Raw genomic sequence first — 26975 nt, 5'->3', positions numbered from 1 at the left:
TTGAACCTGGAAGGCAGAGAGCTGAGATCTTGCCACTCCATTCCAGCCTAGTCGACAGAATGAAACTCCCTCTCAAAAAATAAAAGAAATAAAATCTTTTAATGACATGGAACCCCAGACCCTACTATGTAGGTCCTCAATTTGGAAGTCTGGTTTCTGAATGTCAAAGATGTATTGCCATTCTCCTTTTCCTCTGCTAAGATGCAAATCCTTAAGATACTGTGCCTGGTAGCCAGTGCCAGTTAAACAACATTGGCACAAGTAATAAATTTAGTATACTGTCATAGGTAAACTGTTTTTTTTTGTTGTTTTGTTTTGTTTGAGACGGAGTTCTCGCTCTGTTACTCAGGCTGGAGTGCAGTGGCGCGATCTTGTCTCACTGCAGTCTCTGCTTCCCAGATTCCGTTGATTCTCCTCCCTCCTACTCAGTGCACCTGTAGCCCACCTGCCTGCCTTAGCCTCCTAGGTTGGCGGGACTACAGGTGCATGCCATTACACCAGGCTAATTTTTGTATTTTTAGTAGATTTAGGGTTTGACCATGTTGGCCAGGCTGGTCTCGAACTCCTGACCTCAGGTGATCCGCCCTCCTCACCCTCCTAAAGTGCTGGGATTAGAGGCATGAGCCACTGTGTGTGGCCAGGTTAACTGTCTTTTAAAATTCACAGTTCGCCACTAAAGTTGTCACATTATGTTAGTATCACGGGAGCCATAATGTCTAGGTGAGTGTGATTACCATTGGAACTGAACTTTGAAGAATGGAATCAGTTTTGAAAGGCAGAGAAAAGGGCATTGTAAGAACAACAGCGGAAGTAAAGACAAAATCTAGAAAGTATAGGAGATTGTGATACTGCAGTGGGTAGTTCAGGTTATATTAAGAATTTGTAGCAAACTAGTTGAGGTCAGATGCAGAGGTTCTTAAATGTCAGGTTGAGGGACTTGTGCATAAATTTTTAGGTACAGGTAGCTACTACATGCTTTTGGTTGGGCGCTGATTTGATAGAATCATCTTCTGGTCTGGGATTACTAATCAGGTGAATTTATGGGAGAGAACTAGCAATCTAGGCAGGAGGCATTGGAGGCTTGAATTAAAGTAGTGGCAGAAAGAGATGAGTGAAGCTGGACCCAGTGGCTCACGCCTGTAATCCCAGCACTTTGGGAGGCTGAGGCAGGAGGTTTGAGCCCAGGAGTTTGAGACCAGCCTGGGTAACAGGACAAGATCCTGCCTCTACCAAAAACAAAAATTAGCTGGGTGTGATGGTGCACCTGTAGTACTGGCTGCTTGGGAGATGGAGGAGGGAGGTTTGCCTGAGCCCAGGAGGATGAGGCTGCAGTGAGCTGAGTTTCTGCCACTGTATTCCAGCCTGGGCAACAGAGCAAAACCCTGTCTCAAAATAATAATTCAAAAAAAAAAAAAGTGTATAAGATACTGAGGAAGTAAGAATCTGATATTTGACAGCTGATTAGATGTCATGGGAGTCAAAAAATACATACGGATCTTCATCTTGGGTGAAGGAGAGTTTGACCCAGCCTCTGAACAGAAGTCAGAAGAAATAGTTTGAGGAGAGGAGATGCTAAGTTACAGTTTCCAATTAAAAAAATATCTCAGTACTGTTCTAGACTGGTAGAACTCAACTAATCTAGTTTGAAAAAATATTTTGGAGGCCAGCGTCATAGAATCATTGAGTATTTAGAGCTGGACTCTGACCTTACATAGAGATCAGCCAGTATTCTGACTTCATTTTTCAAGTGAGAAAGCTGTGGTTGAAACAAGATTCAGTAACTTATGCAAGTTTATATTTTCTATCAAGTGACAGAGCTGTGATTTAAACAGGCCTTTTGACTCTAACTTTAGTATTCTTTGCATTATATAATATTTTATTTATTTGTAAATGTTTTTTTGAGATGGAGTCTCACTCTGTCAGCCAGGTTGGAGTGCAGTGGCGCGATCTCGGCTCACTGCAACCTCTGCCTCCTAGATTTAAGCAATTCTCCTGCCTCAGCCTCTTGAGTAGCTGGGACTACAGGCACATGCCACCGTGCCCAGCTAATTTTTTTATTTTTAGTACAGACAGGGTTCACTATATTGGCCAGGTTGGTTTCGAACTCCTGACCTTGTGATCTGCCCTCCTCGGCCTCCTAAAGTGCTGGGATTACAGGTGTGGGCCACCGTGCCTGGCAATATTTTATTTTATATTGCACAATAGATAAAATACAATTTTGGTTTCTCCTTTCTGAATAAGAGCAATTATCTCAATATGTTATGTTCATTCTAGTGATGACTTTACTATCATGTACTAAGTGTGGATCATTTGAGATCGTGAGTTCAAGACAAGCTTGACCAACACGGAGAGACCCTGTTTCTACTAAAGATAACAAAAAAAGTCCAGTTGGTGGCACACACCTGTAATCCATTTACTTAGGAGACTAAGGCAGGAGAATCTGAACCTGGGAGGTGGAGATTGCAGTGAGTTGAGATCGCACCACTAAGCTCCAGCCTGGACAACAGAGTGAAACTCCATCTCTAAGAAAGAGAGAGGGAGGGAGGGAAAGGAAAGGAAAAGGAAGGGAAAGGAAAAGAAAGGAAAGGAAAGGAAAGGAAATTAGTAGGACCGCCGGAGTACAACCCCAGGGCATTACAGCTGAGTGGCTAAGGTGGATCCCACTCATGCAATTTATCAACTTTTGTCTGGGGAAAAAAAAAAAAAAGTCATCTGAGTTTTGTTTAGCCCTTTTGCTTTGCTGTGATAAATGGCTTGCGGGCCAGCACATTCATATTGCTATAGTTTGGTGCAAAAATAATTGTGGTTTTTGGCCATTTTAGTGCACCAACCCAATACTTTTTTTCTAGCTTTATTTAGCAACTAGGTGGTAAATCATTCGATAGAATAAATTAATCACAAACTGTAAGCTTAAATTAAAAATGTGTAACAACCCTCTGGAAATTTTGAATATAGACATAAGAATATACTGTAAGCTCTTTCAATTTCTGGCATCTGAAATGTCTGAAAGTATAAATTGCAAAACATCTTTGCAATTTTAATGACAACTGTTTAAGTATTGCCCATGATTGGAAAGACTAAAATGGTATGCGTTGTGTGTATTCTGTTCAGACTGACGCATGATACATCTCTTACTCAGAGAAATCCCTGTCTCATTTTACAATTTAAAAAAGTTGGCTGGACATGGTGGCTCATGCCTGTGATCCCAGCACTTTGGGAGACCGAGGAGGGGCAAATCACTGTAGGTCAGGAGTTCAACACCAGCCTGACCAAAATGGTGAAACCCATCTTTACTAAAAATACAAAAATTAGCCAGGCGTGGTGGCACACCCCTGTAATCCCAGCTACTTGAGAGGCTGAGACAGGAGAATTGCTTGGACCTGAGAGGCAGGAGTTGGAGCGAACCGGGATCGTGCCACTGCACTCCAGCCTCAGCCACAAAAGCAAAACTCCATCTCAAAATAATTAATTAATTTTAAAAAATCATTCTAACCTTAAGTAAAATCTGAAAAATGTTGCAAGGAATACCTGTATCGCTTTATCTAGTTTTAGTGTTTATTGGTATTTTGCCACATTTTTTCTATCCTGACATTGCACACCAAAATACGGCAGTAGATACCTCACAGAAAGGGCATTCTACTTAACAGCAATCAAATGATCACCCACAGGAAGTTTAACTTTACAATACTGTCTGGCCCCTGTTCAGATTTTCCCAATTGTCTTCGTAGTGTTTTTTTTTTTTTTTTTTTTTGACGGAGTTTCATTCTTGTTACCCAGGCTGGAGTGCAATGGCGCGATCTCGGCTCACCGCACCCTCCGCCTCCTGGGTTCAAGCAACTCTCCTGCCTCAGCCTCCTGAGTAGCTGGGATTACAGGCACATGCCACCATGCCCAGCTTATTTTTTGTATTTTTAGTAGAGATGGGGTTTCACCATGTTGACCAGGATGGTCTCCATCTCTTGACCTCGTGATCCACCCGCCTCGGCCTCCCAAAGTGCTGGGATTACAGGCTTGAGCCACCGCGCCCGGCCTGTCTTCGTAGTTTTTTTAAGGCTATGTTTGTTCTTTCACTCAATCCCTGCTTCCAGGATTGCATTTAGTTGTCTGAAGTTTCTCTTACATTAGGAGCATTTTCCTGCCCTTTTCTGCCTCTCCTGTGACAATGACAATTTGAAATAGTCCAGACTAGTTGTTTTTGCAGACTGTAATTTGCATTTTTTGGGGCCATGTCTGTATGATTAGGTTCAGGTTGATCCTTTTTGGCAGGAATATCCTATAGGTGATGATATGTTTATCTTTGGTCTTCCCTCCCCACAGCACTTTGAAGTAAATTAACCGAAAATTATCCAATACTCGTCTACACTGACTTGGTGTTTCTTTAATTTTAGGAAATGCCAAACAGTTGGTTTGAACTGGGATGTAATTTTAAATATTGAGGTTACAGTAATTACAGGTCTTTGTATTTAAATTGATCGGTCATAATGATTACTGCTTTTATGAAGATCAGTGCTGAAGGTAGCATCCTTACTGTGGGACCTAAAAGTTGCTTGTTTTCAGCATTGACCAGTGATGAACTGCTAAACCCTGGTAGCAAAATGAAACATTGGGGCCGGGCTCGAAATACGCTTTCTTAAAAGAATGCCCCACTGAAATTACGGTGGCATGGTGCCACCAGAACAAGGATTCTCATCCCGATTCCACAGAGGAGGGACCACAGGTGTTATGAAGTAGTTTGCATAAATTGAATGTATGCTAAACACACACACACACACACACACACACACACACACACACACACGTGGATATGGTCCTTAATGTTCTAGATCTCAAAGGGTCATTACTCCTCAAAGATTAAGAAACTGCTTCTTTATGAGGAGGTTGTCAGAGGAGCTGAATAGTATCAATAAGAGGAAGATGTTTGAGATTCAAAAGGAAGTAATATTCAACTAAGGCATAGTTTCTTTCAATCTTAAAAAAAAGCCACCCATGAAAATAAATATAGTTTAAATTTCCTATTTAAGATGTCTTATTTTAAAAATGATTTGCATACGCTGTGTGTTTGAGTTGGCTATGAAGCAGAAATCCTAGCATTTCCACTCTTGTAACTAGGGAAAAGCATTTTGAATTTTTAGCAGTAGTATATTATGTGATGATGACTCAGCTGACTTCCTGTTTCAAATGGAATATTCAAAACAGATTGAAACCTGGTTGAGGAATTTTATACTTTGAACCTTACAAGATATTTTCTGCAAACAGTGACTGGATGGATTTTGTATAATAACAAACAAGATTAAACCAACTCAGTTGTTTTGCTGTTCTTAGTGGTTTTCAGTGGGAGCACTTATTGAGCAGTTTGCTGCAATAATATTGAGTATTTTTAGAGTTATGACGTCTTTGTTTTGTTGATTTTGGTCCCTTCTTTCTCCTGTTCTTTTGAAGTTTCCCTACATGTGTGCACAATCAGGAGGAAATGGTACTTAAGAATGTGCTGATTTTAAATGTCCTTTTAAATATCATTTATTTCTTGATAATTGACTATATAAATGATGTCAGAGAAATATGGTATACATGTTATTCCATTTGTGAATCCTTTTGCATGTGAGGCATATAGTGAAAATCTTACCTTTTAAAGATAGAGGCATAAAATGTGCGTTCTCTGTACCGCTGCAGGTTAATCATCTTCAAGCCACATTTCTGAGGCCTGTCAATCACTATTTCTTAGAAACCGTTGTTGACTCATCTCCAGTGACTCTGGAATTAAAGCCCAGACGTCTGGTTTTTGTTCAGCGAATGATTTAGCAGTGTCCCTTCCACCTTTTGCCCTGTTCCCAACTTTTCCTTCTCAGAATGTACCTACCCTTCACTTTCTCTCTCAATTTTTAAATAACAGCTTTATTGAGATAAAATTCCCATGATAAAATTCACCCTTTTAAAGTCCAAAAAGTGTATGCTTTAATGGTTTTTAGTATATTCACAGAGTTGTGCAGTCATCATCACCATCTAATTCTAGAATTTTCACCCCCTCACCCAAAACCCTATAGCAGTCACTCCCCATTTGTCTCTTCCTTCCAGACTCTGGTAACCACTAATCCACTTTCTATTATAACTCTGTGGATTTGCTTATTTCATGTAAGTGGAATCATACTAAAGGATTCTTTTGTACCTGACGTCTCATTTAGCGTAATGTTTTCAAGGTTCGTCCACCACATAGCATATATCAGTACTTTATTCCTTTTTATGGGCAAATAAATTTCATTGTATGGCTGTTGCTTATTTTGTTTGTCCATTCATCAGTTGATGGGCATTTGGACGGTTTTTATTTTGGGGCTATTATGAATAATATTGCTATAAATATTCATGTACAAATACTTATTTGGACATGTATTTTCAGTTCAACTTAGGAATGGGATTGCTGGGTCATATGGTAACTCTTTTTAACTTTTTGTTTGTGTTGTTTTGTTTTGTTTTTGAGACGGGACTCTCTCTGTTGTCCAGGCTGGAGTTCAGTGGCAGAATCACAGCTCACTGCAACCTCCACCTCCCAGGCTCCAGCCGTCCTCCCACCTCTGCCTCCCAGGTAGCTGGGACTACAGGCGTGTGCCACCACGCCCAGCAAATTTTTTGAATATTTTGTAGAGATGGGGTTTCACTGTGTTGCTCAGGCTCTATTTAACTTTTTGGGAAGCTGCCAGGCTGTTTGCAAAGCAGCTGCACAGTGTTACATTCTCATCAGCAATGTGTGGAGGTACTAGTTTCTCCACATCCTTTCCATTGCCAGCATTTGTTAGGGTCCTTCTTTCTGATTTTAGCCATCCTAATGGATGTAAAGTGATATCTCATTGTGGCTTTGATTTACATTTTCCTAATGGCTAATGATGAATAGCATCTTTTCATGTCCTTATTGGCCATTTGTGTATCTGATCTGAGAAGTGGTTATTCAGATTTTTTCCCATTTTTAAATTAGGTGATATTTTTGTCATTGAAAAAGTTCTTTATATAGTTTAGATACAAGTCCTTTATTAGATATATGATTTATAGATATTTTTTCCTATTCTGTGTTTTTTCTCAGTTTCTTTTTTGGGCGGGATGGGGGGAGATGGAGACTTGTTCTGTTGCCCAGGCTGGAGTGCAGTGGCATGATGTCAGCTCTTTGCAGACTCCACCTCTGAGGTTCAAGCGATTCTCCTGCTTCAGTTTCCTGAATAGCTGGGATTATAGCCATGTACCACATTTGGCTAATTTTTGTATTTTTAATAGAGACAGGGTTTTACCATGTTGGCCAGGCAGGTCTTGAACTCCTGACCTCAAATGATCCACCCGCCTCTTCCTCCCAGAGTGCTGGGATTACAGGTGTGAGCCAGTGCACCCAGCCTCTTTTCACTTTCTTGAAGAGTCTCTTAAAGCACAAAAATTTTAAGTTTTGTAAATCTGGGTTACTAATATTTTTTTCTGTTGCTTGTGCACTTGGCAACAAATCCAAGGTCACAAAGATTTGCTTGTGTTGTAACAATTTTATAGTTTTGGTTTTTACATTTAAGTCTGTAATTCATTTTGAGTTAAGTTTTGCATATAGCATGAGGGCTCCAACTTCATTCTTGTTGCGTAACTATCCAGTTATTCCAGCTTCGTTTGTTGCAAAGACTTTAATCTTGGTGCCCTGTTGAAAGTCATTTGATTATAAAATGAAGAATTATTTTTGGACTCGATTCTGTTGATACTTCGTGTTCATCTTTATGCCACTTCCACACTGTCTTGATTACTGTAGCTTTGTTATACGTTTGGAATCAGTATGAGTCTTCCTTCAAGATTGCATTGACTGGATAAGCAGAGACTGTTAAAAAATTTTTTTTAAAAGATTGCATTGATCATTCTGGTTGCATTTCTTTCTTTCTTTCTTTCTTTCTTTTTTTTTGAGACGGAGTTTTGCTTTTGTCGCCCTAGCTAGAGTGCAAAGGTACTGTCTTGGCTCACTGCAACCTCTACCTCCTGGGCTCAAGTGATTCTCCTGCCTCAGTCTCCTGAGTATCTGAGATTACAGGGATGTGCCACCACACCTGGCTAATTTATTTTTATTTTTATTTATTTTTTTTTTGAGATGGAGTCTTGTTCTGCCATCAGGCTGGAGTGCAGTGGGACAGTCTCTCCTCACTGCAACCTCCCTCACTCAGGTTCAAGCGATTCTCCTGCCTCAGCCTCCTGAGTAGCTGGGACTACAGGTATGCGCCACCACACCCAGCTAGTTTTTGTATTTTTAGTAGAGACAGAGTTTTGCCATGTTGGCCAGGCCGATCTCTAACTCCTGACCTCAGGTGATCTGCCTGATTCGGCCTCCTAAAGTGCTGGGATTACAGGCGTGAGCCACCATGCCCGGCCTCTGGTTGCTTTTCTATATGGATTTTTGGATCAGCTTGTCAGTTTCAGCAAAAAGACAGCTGAGATTTTGATAGGAACAGTGTTGATTGTGTAGGTCATTATGAACAATATTGCATTTTACAATATTAAGTCTTCCAGTTCATCAACATGGAATCCTTTTCTGTTTATTTAGGTCTTTAATTATCTTTGAAGATGTTATGTAGTTTTCAGTGTGTAATTGTGCTTTTGTGAAGTTTATTCCTAAATCTTTTTGAGGCTATCGTAGATGTAATTGTTTTCTTGTTTACTTTTTGGGCTGTCTACCACTACTGTATAGAAATACAGTAGATTTTTTAAAGTTTTAAAATTGTGGTGAAACACATAAAATTTACCATCTTATGCATTTTAAATGATGTAGTTCGTTGGCATTAAGTCCATTCACATTGTTGTGCAGCCATCACCACCATCCATCTCTGCAACTCTTCATCTTGTAAAATGGAAACTCTGTACTCATTCATTAAATCATAACTCCTCATTCCCTTCAGCTCTTGGCAGCCACCATTTCACTTTCTGTCTCCATGCATTTGATTATTCTAGATACCTCATTAGTGGAGTCATAGTGTCCTTTGTGACTGGCTTATTTCACTTAGCGTAGTGTCCTCAAGGTTTGTCCATGTTGTAGCATGTGTCAGCCAGTTGATTTTTGTATGTCAATCCTGTCTGCTGCAGCTGTGCAGTTCATTAGTTCCAGTGGTCTTTATGTGTATAGATTCATTAGGACTTTCTGTGTATAAGAGCCTGTCATCTGTGAATAGTTTTACATCTTTTCCAATTTTGGTGCACACTTACTCACACATGCACTCTCTTTTTTCTGACTGGAATCTCCAGCTCAATGTTGAATAGGAAGTGACAAGATCAGACATCCTTGTCTTGTTCCTGATCTTGAGGAGAAATATGGAGTCTTTATCATTATGTATGTTGTGAGCTGTGGGCCTAAATCAGGTTAAGGAAATTTTCTTTTATTCCTATTTTGAGTGTGTTTGTTTTGTGAAGGGGTGCTGGATTTTGTCAGATGCTTTTTCTGAGTCTCTTGAAATCATCATGTAGCTTTGTCCTTCATTCTGTTAACATGGTATATTTCATTGATTGATTTTCATGTTAAACTAACCTTGCATTCCTGTGATAAATCCACTTTGTGTAGTCCTTTTTTGTATGTTGCTAGATTTGGTTTGTTAGTCTTTTGTGGAGAAGTTTTATGTTTGTATTCGTAAGGGTTATTGGCCTATAGATTTATCTTTTGATAGCATGCTTTTCTTTTAGTACCTGGTACCTGATTTGGTCTGGTTTGGAATCTGGGACCTTTAACTGTTGGTTTTGCATCCACCTAATTCTACATTGTGTTATAATTGTTTTTATGTATTCAGTCTTATTTTCTTCTATATGTACTCCCTCCTTTGGTTGCAACCTTCTTTGCATCCTAACCTTAGCTTAGTGCAGTGCTTTGCACCTAGTCTCTCATCACTAGCAATTAGTATACACTTTAAATTATTTATTTATTTATTTTTTGGAGACAGAGTCTTGCTTTGTTGCCTAGTCTGGAATACAGTGGCATGATCGTGGCTCACTGTAGTGTTGATTCATGGGCTCAAGTGATCCTCGTGCTTCAGCCTGCTGAGTAGCTGGGACTACTGTACCTGGCTAATTTTTTAATTTTTATAGAGACAGGGTCTTGCTATGTTGCCCAGGCTTGTCTCAAACTCCTGGCCTCAGGTGATCCTACCACCTTGGCCTTCCAAAGTACTGGGATTACAGATGTGAGTCACCACACCTAGTCTCAGTGTATACTTTTTAGATGCATCTGTTAAGTACTTCATCCGCATTACCCAGTTAAATCTTCACAACCACCCATTGAGAGAGGATGATGAAGGCTTCAGAGAAATGAAATAAATTGCTAAGGTTACACATGTAGGTGGTGGAACTGCTAGGGGTCTTCACTGCATGCTATGCAGCCTGAGAAATGCTAGTTTGAATAGATGGGAATTGAATTGGTCTTTAAAGGAGAAGTAACATATGGGTAAGAGCAAGAATTAAGAGTGCATTTTTGGTCGTGATATTGAGGTTATAGTGTTAGTAAAGGCAAAGAAGCAGGAATTTGAATCTAATTAAAGTGTCAGTGACAGGGAGTATTGTACAAGTAGGACTGTTTTTTTGTTCCCAGAGCAGTAATTAGTCCTATTTGGAAGAGTGAGATTAACATCCAAAACAATTAGAAAAGTCCGGATGCAGTGGTACAAGCCTGTAATCCCAGCACTTTAGGATGCTGAGGCAGGTGGATCACCTGAGGTCAGGAGTTTGAGGCCAGCCTGTCCAGCATGACGAAACCCTGTCTCTAATAAAAATACAAAAATTAGCCAGGTTTGGTGGCGGGTGCTTGTGGTCTGAGCTACTCAGCAGTATTGTACAAGTAGGCAGGAGGCTCCCTTGAACCGGGGAGGCGGAGGTGGCTGTGAGCTGAGGTTGTGCCATTGCCCTCCAGCCTGGGTGACAGAGATGCTGTCTCGAAATAAAATAATTAGAAAATGAGTATTGTTTAATTAGAGGTCAATGGTGAGGTTTGTTTGGATTGGAAAGAATCATGAAGGAGTTAGTAATTAAGCCTTAAAAGAAGGGTAGGATTTGGGTGGGTAGATTTAGCAAACTGAGTTTTGGGTCAGCCTTACCACAGCCTTGTACTATCTGACAAGTCATTAGGACTTTCTGATCTTCGATTTCTTTAACTGTCAAAGGGGAATAATATCAGTTCTATGTTTCAGGGTTGTGGATTCAAAATGGATAATAATATCTCAGAGTATTTTGTAAATGGTAGATGTTTCTGTCCTTACGGTGGAGTATCTATTTTCTCAGTTTTTGAACTCACTAATTTTCTTCAGTCTGAGCCTTTAATTAATTAATTATTATTTTTGAGAAACGGCTTTACTCTGTCATCCAGGCTGGAACACAGTATAGAATGATCTTAGCTAACTGTGCAACCTCTGCTTCCCAGGCTCAAGTGATCTTCCTGCCTCATCCTCCTGAGTAGTTGGGACTACAGGCATGCGCCACCATACCCAGTTAATTTTGTATATTTGTGGAGATAGGGTTTTGCCATGTCTCCCAAGCTGGTCTTGAACTCCTAGGCCCAAGCAGTCTACCTCAGCCTCCCAAAGTGCTAGGATTGCAGGCATGAGCCACCGTGTTCTGCTGAGCTTTTTATTTTGAATTAATTTCAGATGTAGAGAAATGCAAGAATAGGACAAAGAACTTCTGAATATCCTTAACGCTTAATCCTCAAATGATAACATTTAATCACATTTATTTTATTATTTCCTCTTTTTTATATACATACTGGTTTTGTTTTGTTTTGTTTTGTTTTTTACCATTTAAAAGTAACTTACAGACATGATAACCGCTTTACTCCTAAACATCAAAGATATTTTCTTACTAACTACAGTACCATTATGAAAATGGGTACAATAACACTGGCACAGTCTTAATAGCAGATCTACAGGTCTTATTCATATTTTGCCAGTTGTCTCAACAATTCCCTTTAGAGCCAAATAAATTTTGTTTTTCCTGGTCAGGTCTTCAAGATCACAAGTAGCATTGGTTTTCATGTTTGTTTAGTTTCCTGCATTCTGGAAGTTTCTTGGTTTCTGTTCTTCAGGATCTTGATTTTTTTTTTTTTTTTTTTTTCCCAGAGGGAGTCTCACTCTGTCACTCAGGCTGGAGTATAGTGGCATGGTGTCAGCTCACTGCAACCTCCGCCTCTCGGGTTCTAGCAATTCTTCTGCCTCAGCCTTCTTACTAGCTGGGATTATAGGCAGTCACCACCATGCCTGGCTAATTTTTGTATTTTTAGTAGAGACAGGGTTTCACCATGTTGATCAGACTGGTCTCAAACTCCTGACCTCATGATCCGCCTGCCTCGGCCTCCCAAAGTGCTGGGATTATAGGCGTGAGCCACGGCGTCCTCCTGGACCTTGATATTTTTAAAGAATACAGGCTAGTTACTTTATACAATGTCCCTCAGTCTATATTTGTCTGATATTTCCTTATGACCTGATCAGGTTATGCATTTTTGGCAGGAATAGTACAGAACTGATGTGGTATTCTCAGTACATCATGTCAGGAGATGCATGATGTCCTTTTATCCCATTATTGGTGATGGTTAACTTCAACTGCTTGGGTAAGGTGATCTCTGTCAGGTTTCATCACTGTAAAGTTAGTATTTTTCCTCTTGTAATTAATAACACTATTGCTGGGAGATGCTTTGAGAGTATGTAAATGTCTTGTTTCTCATCAATGTGCTTGCCTTAACCAATAGGGCCAAATAGTGAGTTTTAAAGTCCACCATTCTTTCTACATTAGTTGACATTTTGCTGTAAGCTTTGTTACTTCTCCCCATTTGCTCGCTCACTCATTCATTCATATCAGTGTGGATTCTTATTTTATTCAGTGGTTTATAATTTTTTATTAGCATAACTTATTGCTCAAATTATGGTGCTAGTGGAAGCCCCTTTCAAGTTCAACTTCCCACTTTTTTTTTTTTTTTTTTTTTTTTTTTTGAGACAGAGTTTCGCTCTTGTTACCCAGGCTGGAGTGCAATGGCGCAATCTCGGCTCACCGCAACCTCCGCCTGGGTTCAGGCAATTCTCTTGCCTCAGCCTCCTGAGTAGCTGGGATTACAGGCACGCGCCACCATGCCCAGCTAATTTTTTGTATTTTTAGTAGAGACGGGGTTTCACCATGTTGACCAGGATGGTCTCGATCTCTCGACCTCGTGATCCACCCACCTCGGCCTCCCAAAGTGCTGGGATTACAGGCTTGAGCCACCGCGCCCGGCCGACTTCCCACTTTTTTAAGAGATCCATACTGTCATCTGGATCCTTATTGCTACCTGTTTATATGCTATTATCTTTCCTTCCTCAGGGGGAGACGTGCCAGCTAAAGCTAACCTAAGAAATATACAGCATTTCTGCCACCCGTTTGTTGTCCTCTTGTCTGTTCATACTCGGTCACAAATACATGTTTTTATTAATTTGTGTATGTACCTCCAGAATTTCTTTATACACCTACAAAGACATGTAAATATGTATATTTGTATCCCTCCCAACACAAAAAGATATCACACTGAGGCTTAGATTTTGTTTTGTTGTTTTTCCAGTTACCTTTATGCCTTCCTGATCCTTTCACATCAGGATGTAGAGGAAACCTTGGTTTCGCAGCTGTGTAATATTCCATTTTAGAGATGTATCCATTTTATTTAACTATTTCTGTATTTGTAGATAATTATCAGTTATTGTAAATAGCCTCTAGCATGTTCCTTACTCCTCCATATGATAATCCCTTTCCACTTCCAGATAAGTGTTAGTCGCCCTTATTTTAAAACAATCTACAAAACTTTATTTTATCCTGTTCTCTTCATTTTACTGCTGAAGCTTTTGGAAAAATGGATCCAAATCTCCATCTCACATCCTTACCTATTTTTGCTGCAGTTCAACTTTCATCTTTACTGTCTGGTAAATTCTGTAATTTTGAAGGTTACCAGTGACTTCCTATTGTGTAGTGCTAGACTGGTTTTGGTGATTAATTTAGGTAGGAAGATAAAAATGAGAAAAGGAATAGGGGGGTGGTAATCAAATGGGGAAAGAGGAAGACTGGAAGGAAATAGAAGGTGGGATCTGCAAGGGAGAAAGTAGGAGAACAGAATGTTTTTTGGCAGAAGATGTGAAGTGTATTTTTATTTCTAGCTTGTAACGTACAGCTGGCTTCTATGTGAGGATGAGCTGGCTTGTGGTGTGTTGCTGACTGATAGGCTAGTTGGGCCCTCTAGAAAGTTGCTTCCTGTTTTCTGTTTCCTAAAGCAAAATAGACACCTAACCCCTTGTCCTGTTATTGTCATTTCTCCCTCTGTTGTTCAGGGTGGCGTGCAGTGGCACAGTCATAGCTCACTGCAGCCTGCAGTTCCTAGGCTCACTTGATTCTCAGGCCTCAGCCTCCTGTGTAGCTGAGACTACAGGTATGCACCACCACTCCCAGCTAATTGTTATGCTCTCTTGAATGATCTCAGATGTATTCTTTGCTTTCTTTTTTCACTGCCACCATGGTAGTTTGAGGAACTACACATTCACTTAGATTTTTGAAATGGTCTTCTCACCCTGTTTTGCTGATTTATTGCCCATTCTTATCCAACATTTTCCTTCCCTTTTTCAATTCCAGTCAACGCTCGTCCCTGGAATTGTCATGCTGACAAGTCTCCATACTTTATTCATGCTCACACCTTTCTGTGCTCCTAAAAAATTTTGCCTGTTTTTCACGAGCCAGCTCAGCTTCTTACTGCTCCATGAAGCCTTCCACAGTTGTAACAGCTCTTAAACATGTCTTATTTTACTAAACTTGTTTACAACCTGTACCAAATGTTTGCTTGTTTTCTTATTTCAGATGTGTTCAGTTGTTCCTACAAAATTGTAGAAATTTTTTTCCTGCAAGAAAATCCTGTTTCCTGACTGGGTGCAGTGGTTCACCCTTGTAATCCCAGTACTTTGATAGGCCGAGGTAGGAGGATTGCTTGAGCCCAGGAGTTTGAGACCAGCACCACCTCACTCCAGCCCTGGGGCAACAGAGTAAGACTCTGTCTGTAAATAAGTAAATGCGAAGTTCAGCGCCTGAGGTTTCTATCGGGAGCTGGTTTTGTACACTGGAAATCTACCCTCCCCCCACTTTTAAATTACTGTGTAGTATTGCATGATGTGATTACAGTATGATTTAACTTTTCCCTATAGATTGGTTTTTGGTTATGATTTTAACGCTGCAATATCTGTCTTTGTACAGTTTTCTTTTTCAGAGACTTAAATTTGAATTGATTAATCATAAGGTTGTGACATTTAAAAATTCATTGTGAATAGATATTTCCAGATTGCTCACCAGAAGCTTAGTGCTAGTCCATACATACTTCCAATACTAGTGTACAAGAGTGCTCTTCAGAAGGGATTAATTTTAATGATACTCAGGTTGGGAATGTAGGAAAAGTTGACCATCAAGTGTCAGGAAGCACAAGAGTAGGAGGGGCATTATAACCCTGAGGTGTACCCTGCTGCCATGATAGGCCCTTTAAATAGAGGCAGACTCTCACTATGTTGCCTATTCTGTTCTCAAGCTCTGTCCTCCCAGAGTGCTGGGATTACAGGCTTGAGCCCCCCATACCTAGCCAGAAACACATTCTTGAACCATACAAGTAAATCGTTTGTAGTGGCTACTGGAAGATGTGGGCAAAATTTGAGGCTTAGCTTGATTTGTTGTGTGGAATATACCATCCTAATCTTGATCTGTTTGTTTTTTCAGATCCAAACATTGCATTTCTTGTAGTCAATGTATGAAATCAACTTTAAAATACAACTTACACAAAGTAAAATCCAAACATTGAGTGTACTGGTGAATGACTTTACACATGTATTCACCCATGTAACTGCCACTCCAATCAAGTTAGAAAATATTTCCATCTTCCTAGAAAGTTTCCTCAGTGGCATTGATTTTTATAGGCCACCATAAAGGCTTTATACATGAGATGCAGGACATAAGTCAAATGCTGATAAAAGGGGAGTCTGGTTTTTGCAGAGCAAGGAGATAGATTCACAGAACTTACAGATGTGGGGTATCCTGCAAAGTAGCCTTCAGGGCATGGATGATTGCTAACTGGAGTGTTGTCTTGGTGCCACATACATCAAACAGGGTGGCCCACTTAGGCCTTTCAAATCCATCAGCCCTTACTCCTCTTGATAGTTGTGGTAAATGATACAGTCAGATGTCTTAAATGAGTCTCTATTAACATTTAAGTCCTGGAAGCTGATGTGTTTGAGTACAGAATTTTTTTTTTTTTTCAACTGACTTTCTGAAGAAGGAGATGTGGGAAAAGCATGATGCGTTGGCTGTGATGATGGTGTTGAAGAACAGAACTTATTCCCCTCTCTGCTTATAGTTTCGGCTGGTATTATGATATTTCCTTGAAAAGGAATGTGGTACATCTTTTAGGTACTAAAGGGGATATTTTTGGCCAGGAAAACACTTGCTAGTAGTCTCATCAGTAAGTCTTTAATATGAAGTTTGAGAAAGGAGAAAGTATTCCAGTTAATTAGAGACTGTCACATGGAGTAAAATTATATTGACACAGAAGATGAGAAAAGGGCATGTCTGTAATTCACAGCAGAACATGAAGAACAAATTCTGAAGATGCTAGATGTTTCTGAAAGATAAGTACCTATAATATTTTGACACAAGTAGGGTAAAGACAAGCCTTTTGGGTGCCACTAAGGATTGGTGAGTTGGATTCATGACTGGCAATTGAGTGCTTACTAGATAAGCTTTGTGCTAAGTAAGCACTCCTAATTCTTATAAAAATACTGTGACTTTAACACGTATGGTCATTTATCCCCAGTTTTTGTTTGTTTTTTTTCCATGAAACAGAGGCTGAAGAAGATTAAGTATTTTGAGCTAGTAATCAGCTTTTAATCTTGAATTCTGCATGTGTCGGGGTAGGTAACATGCCAGTGGTGTAAGCTAGTTGATGATGTTTACTGAATTTACCCTGCTGCTCTCATATGCTGTGGCTGTCTTGCTCCCTGACTTCCCTGGATAGTAGTGTTAGTGAGCTTGTTCAGTCCTACTACCTCCCGCACACAGAATTCAAAAGAGAGTGAGTCATGGCCACAGTTGGCAGAAATCTGTTATGTTACTCCATTAGCCACATGACACTTCTCCTTGTAACAAAAATGGCAGCGAAATATGGCAGCAGTTATCATGGTGTCCTTCCAGTTATCCTCTTAGCTGATTTTAGTAGTCCTATACTTAACTTCACTAAGTTTTCATCAGTTGTGCATAATGTCATTCATTTTTCAGTTTCTGTCTGCATCTTCTCTCATTCTCGTCCATCAGCAAAGCCAACTTAAATTTTGTTTAATGTCATTGCAGTCCATCTATAGGAACCCCTTCCAGTTTCTTAGGCACTTACCTATCTTTCTCCTTTTATCTTCTGTAACATCCCTACTTCCATATGCACTCCAGCCTTGATAAATGATGTGCAGTTTCTCAAATGTCTAGTTCGTATCTCCAAACCTTTCCTTGTCTGCCCAATATTCTTAGTGTCCCCTCTGGAAAGTTTCCTCAGGGCAGAGTTAGGTATTTTCATTGTGTGTGGTGCTTTTCTTTAGGTAACTGGTGATTTTGGTTGTTGGCATTATGAAGGAAGGCTTACGGTCTAGACTTTAGGGTGATGACTGTAGGAGTAAGTTTCTTCCACCTTTGTGTAGATTTCTTTCCCCAGTAGATTCCTTCCCTGAACGGGAAGGCTGATCTATGTGTAGGGTGTTGATTGGCAGGCTTTACTTTACAATGTGATGGAGGGAGTGGCAGCAGCCTCCAATAAGAAGGGTTTTGTTCTGGGACAACCCGACCCTTTGAAGAACCTATCAGACTCCTGTGGAAAGTTTTGTTTCTTTAGAGAGTATTGTTTGGCTTTAGGCTGCTTTCAGAAGCAGCTACTACCTGTGGCCTCATCGGCATCTGGATGGGAAGTAGGTGAGAGGGGTTGAGTAGCTATGGCTTTTCTATTCCTTGGTCAATCTTTTTGCCTCATGCTGTCCTGCTCTGGTCTTCTGGGACCCTTTCTAGAGCTCCACCAGAAAGGATGGTGCCTAAAACATTCATTTTAGACTTCTCTTGTGTTTATTCTTAGGTGAGGCAATTTTTGCTCCTGTTTATTCATCAGCTCTGAATGGAATAAAAAAGTAATAACCTTTTTTTCCTGAAAGGTAACAACCTGTTTCCCGAAACACATCTGCCCAGTCTTGTCACTTTGAAATCCTGAACCAGAGGTTCTCTTGACAACTTTAACCATTTGAGATTTAACAAATTTAAACAAACTTCTTTAAAGAGTGCATTTTTACGCTATGTATGGTGGGACAACCTGCAATCCCCATCCTCATGCCTGCAACCCCAGTGCCTTGGGAGGCCAAGGCGGGCAGATCACTTGAGGTCAGGAGTTTGAGACCAGCCTGGCCAGCTTGGTGAAACCCTGTCTCTACTAAAAATACAAAAATTAGCCAAGCATGGTGGTGGGTGCCTGTAATTCCACCTACTCAGGAGGCTGAGGCAAGAGAATCGCTTGAACCTGGGAGGTGGAGATCGTGCCACTGTACTCCAGCCTGGGCAATAGAGCAAGATTCCATCTCAAAGCAAACAACAGTATATTATTGTTTCCCAATAATTGATAGAATGCTTTGGGATGTTTATAGAATATGAACTTGTAATGATGAAATACAAGTCACCTATTTAATAAGTTATGTTCTAAAAATATTTACAAAGCTGTTTAGAGCAAGGAAAACTAAAGGTAGCTTCCAGAAACCTAGCTGGGAGAGGATTGTGGGGAGCTCTCAGGCATTGCCATTAGTAACTAATTGATAATTGGGGCCAGTAGTAGGGTAACTCCAGCTTAAATGATGATATTTACATTCTAGGATTGGAAGAAATTGCTTGTTTTCCAGTGTAAAATTTGCTAATTTTAGGTTGTCTTCTTTGATATAAGATAAAAGCTGTACAACCTGTGGCTTATTAAAGTATATTGTACCATATAGTGGCTATATAGTTAGAGGTAGGTTACAAGTTGTGTTTTATTTCAATGAATGATATAAGAATAATTTGCCATGTCTTCTTATAAGAGTGAAAAAGTGAAAATGAACCTGTATGCAGCATTATTTTTATCTCTTCATACATTTTGGGAAAGTTAATTGCAACTGTGTGGTTCAGGGATTTAGTGCAAGAAGAAGAACAGTTGATGGAAGAAAAGAAAAAGAAAAAAGACGACAAGAAAAAGAAGGAAGCTGCTCAAAAGAAGGTAGTATGTGTATAAACTTTATATTAAGCAGTTTAAACAGAATTAAAAAGAAAATTACTCTTTGATTTAATGTTTTGGTTTCAATGGAGATTCATTTTAATATTTAATGGCTTTGAATATGCATATAAAGTAACTTGCTGAATTTGTACAATTTAATGCATAGTTGTTTAATCTTGCCAATAGTTTTTCAAAGGTAAGTACATTTTATAGATGTTTATCTTTCAACTAGCTGTTCCTGGGTGTTTCATAACATACCATTTTATAGGTGGGAAGAGCGTGGAATTTGAGCCATGTTGAGAGGATTTAAAATCTCATTCTCCCACATAGCACATAGAATGGTGTGGCCTTAAATTTTATTAGCCTCTCTGGGCCTTAGTTTCCTTGTGTTTTGTTAAATGAGGTTTGAATTAAGTGAGATGATGTTATTATGTGTACTGTAGAAATAGAATATTAAAGGAAATCCAAATAGACACAGCAGGAAGTAAAAGTGTCAGTTTCTTTTCCCTTTTTTATTTAGTACCTGGGCTGATTTTTAAAGTTTGCAGTGTATATTAGCCTTAAACCTAGGACGTTGTTTACTGCAAGAGAATTCTAAACTAGCTAATGTAGTATAAGAAACTGTAACTAAATGCAAAGTAAAAAATAAAAAATATATCTGTAATTAAAAATTTTTCAAATTGTTAATACTAAAAGCCAATAATAGTTAAATTGGGCACTCATCTATGTCAAGGTTTCAAGACATTAAAATGTTCTAAAAGACCTAGTGAAATTACTGATTCAATTCTCAATTCTAATGAAAAATTATTTTAATTTCTAATATATGCCTCTTTTGAGCCAGGCGTTGTGCTAGGAACTGGATATAGACTATAGCAAGATACTTAGGTCCACATTATTTAATAGGGGGAAAACACAAACTATGAAACTATGGCATGTTAGGCTTTTATGGGAAACTGTTACAGTGCAGAGAAAGGTGCATGACTCAGCCTGAGATGAGGCAGAGGGATAGAGAAATTTCCTTACAGTAGAAATTAGTCAGGTGAATAAGGAGCAGAATAGAAAAGGATTCCAAGCAGTGAAAACTCAAAAATAAGTTGTAACCTGTATGTGTTAAAAGATGGGTTTTGCTTGAAGGAAAGGGAGGGAACCAAGGGTAGAATACTCTGAAGAGTTGAACTAGGAAAGGTTAGTAGGTTTTCTGAGGGCTTTGGGGAAAAATCTGAAAATGTTTTAATGGAATAACACATAAAAGTTTGTATTTTAGTAAGTTTACCTTGAAAAATTGTGGAATTGGATTAGAAGGGATAGATGCCAGAGTCTGAAATGCTGGTGAAGGGACTACTAAAGTAATCCACAGAATTTGTTAAAAGGGTATAGAGGGAGAGTCAACTTAGATTTGACTTACAGGTTCCAGATGAGTGACTGCATTTGAGAACAGTTAATCAGGCTCTGAGCCTGATACAAGGAAAGGGGAAAATGATAAATAATTCAGTTCTACATGTCCTGAGCCTAGGGGTGTCATCAGCAAGCATTACGGGAGGAAAACTAAGTGTGAGATGAGAGGAGATGATGTGGCCCTAGCCACCTACCTGCCTTTTGGTTGCTCTCAGGGGTGCCTGGGAAGGGATGCATAGGTTTATGCCATGGTTAGGGTTTTGGTAGACTTCTCATGTGGTTTGGAATTGACCGATGCCTTGGGCCTCTGTCAGAGGCTGTTTATTTAGGATAGTCTTTGCAGTCTGGTTGGTCATTGCTCAGAATTTCTTATGAGAAGAGTTGTTGTCTTCTGTAAGTCTGAGGTTGGGGTAAAGGCTTATCAGACTTTTGTTCCATCGTGTGAAATGCCATTTGCCAATGAAAAGGGCTTCTAAGAAACTTAAGAGGTTTATTGAAATGGATGCTTGGGTATACTTTATGTAGATTCAATAGTTTGGCAAGCATCTGAGTGTTGAATTAGGCTCTGTTGGTCCCTGTGTCTTCTAAGGGGTTCAAGAATTAGCTGATAAGTCAGAATGTATGTGAAATGGCTAGAGAAGAGGCCTAAGACAATATGTAAGTGTATCTGATTGGAATTTATTCTGTTTACTGAGAAATTTTAAGAAAGAGAGGGTCACTTGAATGATACTTTTAAATATTGTATTTTTGTGAATATAATTTTAAAGTTGTAACATACACAATAATGGCTCTAATTGTTACAAGTACCTCTTTACATTTTTGTATAGTCAAATCTCTAAATCACCAAGTCAGTATAGGTGATCACTTATGTGTAGGCACCTTATAAATAAGCCTCTAACACATAAATGGTGATTATTATGCCATTTGACTTGTCTCCAAATCTGAAGTGACAGCTTTTCATACTGTTGCCTGCTTCATCCCTATCTCATCCCATGGTTCCAGTCTCTCACCTCAACTATGTCCTTTACTAGAACCATCGTCAGAGGCTTAGGGATATAAGAAATTTTTCCTTCTTTTGCCAGATCTTCAGCGCTGACAGGGAATTCGTGTGTGTCTCATAGACACATCACAGTATCTACCCACTGAACACAATATAAAGGAAGGTTTAATACCTCTAATAACAAATTCCATGCTCTTTCACTTATAAAATGAAATGTTAAGTTTAGCAGGCTAGGCTGCTACTGTAAATTAGACTGTTCTCCAAATTTCAAATAACCAGCTTACAACTGAATTTGAATACAACCTGTTGATGAAGTGAGGACAGCTGGTATTTCCATAGAGTGTTACTAATAGCTCTTGAAAAGAAAAGAAAACCCCCAAATGGCATACTTACAGCCCATATGAAGAATTGTGAATCACAGGGTTTTTAAGGCAGGTTTCCTGGAACTTGCCTTTTGTCTCTAGTAGGAGCCAGCAGGTATATCCAGGGAGATATCTACATGAGCCAGGTGGCAGGCCCATTTATATAACTGTTGGAACATAAACTCACACAGTAAAAAATCTATTTTATGTAATTTATATTTTCTTATTATTTTTGAAAAAGACCAGATACTATCTGTTCTAATAAATTTGTTCATTTTTAATGCAAGGAACCTAAGCATCAGAATGAATTGTTTGACCTTGGTTTTATCATGGTTACAGAACCAGGAATATAATTGAAATCTGTCTCCTCCAGCTGGTGCTTTGCCGAAACCCTATGCCATGACTTTATCGTTTTCATGCAGAACATTACCTTACACTTTGCTTTATATTTTTATCATTTAAAGGTGAACTTTAAAATGGGGAAATAATGTGTCACAATAATTTTTATAATAGGGTATAAAATAGGTTCTTATGCCATGAATACAGAAAATGCATAGATTTAATAGTCCCCAGTTGCCACTGTGGTTTTTAAAAAAATTCACACCACGGGTTATTTTCTATTTTGAATAAAAAGCCAGATAATACAACTTCCTATAAAAACAGACACTAACAAGGCTTAAAACAATATTTCCACTATGATAGTTTTTATTATTCTATCATTTAAATATTAATTTAAATATTTAATTCTTTAAAAAGCTTTTCACATTAAAAACAGGGCAATTTTTATATTTCAGCCCTAGTGCATTTCCAGTCAATATGGAGACAGATGACTAGATGACTTTTGTTTTTAAAATTTTTTGAAAAACCTTTTCATAAAAGATTATATATAACACTCTTTTCTGTTTCATATCTAAGGACCAGGGCTATTATTTTCTGATTCTCAGGCTTAGGAAATGATTTGATACAGCACGGAAATGTAGTTTCCATACTTAAAAAAAAAAGTAGTGGGGTGACAATAGTCGCAGTAGGTTACCATGGATTTCTTTCCAGGTTCTGTTTTTAGAAGAAATTTCTTGAAGAGATATTAAGGAAAATGTGAGGAGGAGGAAAAAGGAGGTTGAGAAATAGGTTAATTATAGAGGGATAGTTTAGTGTAACCTTTACTTAAGGCATGTAATTGTAGTTCCTTGAAAGCATATAACGGTTGAGGGCTGAGGAGAAGCAACAGTACAAGCTGAGATCTTTTGGTGTTGAGAATGTTTCCACATCCATGGGCTTTTTGCCATTACTGTGTTAAGAGCTGGAGGGATTTTTATAGGTGTTGTTGACTTAAATATATTAAATTCAAGTTTAGGCTGGGCGCGGTGGCTCAAGTCTGTAATCCCAGCACTTTGGGAGGCCGAGGCGGGTGGATCACGAGGTCAAGAGATCGAGACCATCCTGGTCAACATGGTGAAACCCCGTCTCTACTAAAAATACAAAACAGCTGGGCATAGTGGCGCGTGCCTGTAATCCCAGCTACTCAGGAGGCTGAGGCAGGAGAATTGCCTGAACCCAGGAGGCGGAGGTTGCGGTGAGCCGAGATCGCACCATTGCACTCCAGCCTGGGTAACAAGAGCGAAACTCCATCTCAAAAAAAAAAAAAAAAAAAAGAAAAATTCAAGTTTAAATGAGATCTAGGTTATAGAGAGCTTCCAGCTTTATTGCCATTTTTGCGGATCATATTCAGCAGTTTAATTAGTAAATTTTCTTAATAACCTTGGTGGTAACATGACCAGGCCTGAATTGTGCGCTTGTCAAGGGCAGTTAGGTGTTCTCTGACAATCTTGCCCCGCCTTACGCCTTACACTTCTCTTTCCCTCTTTTATAAGACTCGTTTTAGTCAACAGATACGGATTCTCGACAGAGTGCTGATTGCTAAGTCATAGGAAAGCTCTCTGAGCACTAGGTGTCTCATTTAAAATCAGTGAATTGAGCTAGATTAATTCTTTATTCTTAATGTTAGGTTATAATACTTGGCACTGTTAAGACATTGTGGATGATTAGAAAAAGAAAATCAAGACCTGGAAACAGGATGAGTGTAGAGTCAGCTTATTTCCAAATGTGAGAGCCAGGACTGAGCCAAACAAAGCATGGGCAGGTGGGGCTGAAGATAGCAGCCGCTGCTGCTGCCACAGCCTGCTGCTGCCAGAGCAGCAGCTGATGTCTGCCGCATGCTTTTTATAAGTCAGGCTTTGTCCTAAGTGCTTTATATGAGTTACATCCCTTTAACCTTACAAGTCTCAGGTGAGTGTTTTTGCCACAGTTCTATAGTTGAGGAAACTAGGCTTTAGAGAAATTAACACATTTGACCAGGGTCACACAGTGTAAGTGGCAGAGCCAGCCAGGCAGTCAGGCCTGAGATTCTGAGGTCTTAACCACTGAAGTGTGCTTCAGGACCATGGTGTTGGGACAAGCAGTGCAGAGCCTGACAGTAAAGGAGGTGGGGTGCTGTGCTCTGCCACTGCGCTGCTGTCTTTAGTAATGAAGGAGACGGTTGTGCTCATTGCTCGTGGAACCATAACTCAGATTTTTTTAAAGAATAATATATTAAAAATGGAAGTAATTTTGCTTCAAGATTGGCCAGAATCTTTTAATTATCTGTGTGAGAGGATTTACAGTGATACTTCACATTTGAAATACTGTTGTATAGTTTTTCTGAAATACATCTTTCACATTTTATTATTTGACCCTTATAACAACCCTGAATGATAAGCAGGACAGTTATTTTGTCCATTGGAGAAATTAGGAAACTGAGACCCAGAGGGTTAAAATGATGAGATCATTTCAAAGTAAAAAGAACCAGTCAAGATTAATTTTAATATATTTTATATAACCTAATATAGCTAAAATGTTGCTATTTTAACATGTAGTCAGCATAAAATATTATTAATGAGGCATTTTGTGTTCTTTTTAAAATACCAAATATTAGAAATCTGATGTGTATTTTGCTCAACTCAGTTCAGACTAGCCACATTTCAGTCAGTGGTTAGTAGCCACCTGTGGCTAGTGGCTATTGTTTTGGACAGTGCAGACAATTAAAATGACTGACCTCACCTGGAAAATTCTTTTTATGATTTGAGTAATGTACTCGGTCTCCACACCAGCCCACAAAAACCTGTTTTAAAGAAGTGGAACTCTTAGTTCTGTTTCTTCCTATTCCGTGAAGAGCTCTTGGTTTCTGTAATACTACTTCCATTCCTTCAATGCGTTAAGTTTGATTCTCAGGGGCGGACACACCTTGGGTGTCTCTATGGGGCCATTCTCTGTAGATGACAGAATACTGAATGAGGTTGACTATTGTTTTGAAGCAACATGGAGTTTTTCCAAAGTTGTTGTGTAGCATATGTCCTTTAAGTCATAAGGCTTAGAAGAACAACACTGTATCCTTTTTTTGTTTTGCTGTGTTTTTTTGTAGAGACGAGGTTTCTCCATGTTGGCCAGGCTGACCTTACAAACTCCTGGCCTCAAGCATCCGACCGTCTTCTGCCTCCCAAAGTGCTGGGATTACAGGTGTGAGCCAACCACACCTGGCCTATTTTGGATTTTGATTATCTGGTCATGGTTTCCCATTCTGAAACTTAGTTTCCATTGGAAATAAATTGTGAAAGAGACCAGGAGAGTTGTGGGGCAGGGGGAAAGCTTTCAACATGTAAAAGAAACTTTGTGCCAATTCTTTGGCAGCAGAAGATTATGCATCTTATTGTTTGACGTGGCATTTCTAATGCCTAAAAGTGTTCATATACTAACTTCCCTCTGATAAGACTTGTTTTTCTACTCTCAAATTTTAACAAGAATTTTCCCAAAAACAAATGAAGTGTTGTTAGCCAGTTGACTGGTTGTTTGGCATTGTCTTTCCATCAATAATGTTTTTTGTTTTTTGTTTTTTGTTTTAATTTAAATTTTGATCCATAAAGTAAAAGATGAGCCTCCATTATTTTGTATTTCACTAGTGCTCTAAAACTTAGCAAAGCACTTAGTGTATTGAGACTCCCTCCCTTTCTGGGGAAAAGTTAATGTTTGGTGTGGCTTCAATATAAGGGTAATTACTATGGCCTTTACCATATGTATCTATAATAATATAATTTAAAATGGTATTTTTATAACAGTAATTTCATATAACTAAGCAAAATGAATTATCATGCCCCGTGGCAGTTAAGAAAAGCTTTATCTCCATTTAGAAACAACTCCTGGTTATTCAGTTACTAATTATTCAGTCTTTCCTCACCTCCCTTTCTGTTCTTGTATCTGTTTGTCTGTTATTTCTAGGATTTCAATAATATTGATCTTGATCAAAAGGTCGATTTTTTTTTTTTTTTTTTTGGCTTGGGTTTTTCTGTCTGTGGTTCTTTTTGAGGCCCTTGGGAATTTGAGCTAGTCACCTGGAGACAACCCTGCTGTCTTCAAGCCCCTCTCCTCAGTTGTGGTGTCAGAAAATAAAGGAAGAGCAGGAGCAGGCATTGGAAGGCGGTGAAAGCAGAGTTCATGTCAGTTCAGCTTCTGATCACAGTAATTTTAACACATTGTCAGATGTGTCAGAAGTGATAAATTAGTTTGAAATTTTTTTCCACTCAAAAATACTTAGGTACTTAAAAGTTGACTAAGTTTAATTGTAATAGCAGCCTAACCTCCAGGAGTTAAATTTGTTATTAATTTGGCTAAAGTGATTATATACAGCTTTTCTTGCAGAAAACTTAATTCATCTTTTTATCACTTGTAACAATTTTTGAAGCCATTTAAACATGCAAAATGTATTAAATCCATTACATGTAAAGGTGACAGTTACATAAAAATCATTTTTAAAGAACATGAGAAAAGTGCAGCTCCCATTTAAAAAATTATATACTATCATACAGTGTTGTCTTTTATGCATACAGTGATGTCTTTTATGCTTACTATCAAAACA

At 39.0% G+C, this 26975-nt stretch overlaps 1 protein-coding gene across 8 annotated transcripts in view; it reads left to right on the top strand.

Moving 5' to 3' along the window:
• Nucleotides 1-26975, top strand: part of TNRC6A (trinucleotide repeat containing adaptor 6A) — a 219020-nt gene that overhangs the window by 124647 nt on the left and 67398 nt on the right. For 7 of the 8 annotated variants that reach the window (XM_074381914.1, XM_039477909.2, XM_039477911.2 and 4 more), the window contains exon 3: nucleotides 19189-19276. In XM_074381914.1, the coding sequence (XP_074238015.1) occupies nucleotides 19189-19276 (88 nt within the window). Of the gene's footprint in view, nucleotides 1-19188; nucleotides 19277-26975 lie in introns of those variants that run through there. The other variant, XM_074381913.1, reaches the window with a different exon arrangement.

This window comes from Saimiri boliviensis, chromosome 12 (genome assembly GCF_048565385.1).
Source record: "Saimiri boliviensis isolate mSaiBol1 chromosome 12, mSaiBol1.pri, whole genome shotgun sequence".
NCBI lineage: Eukaryota > Metazoa > Chordata > Mammalia > Primates > Cebidae > Saimiri > Saimiri boliviensis.
This window is presented reverse-complemented; position numbering and strand designations above follow the sequence as displayed.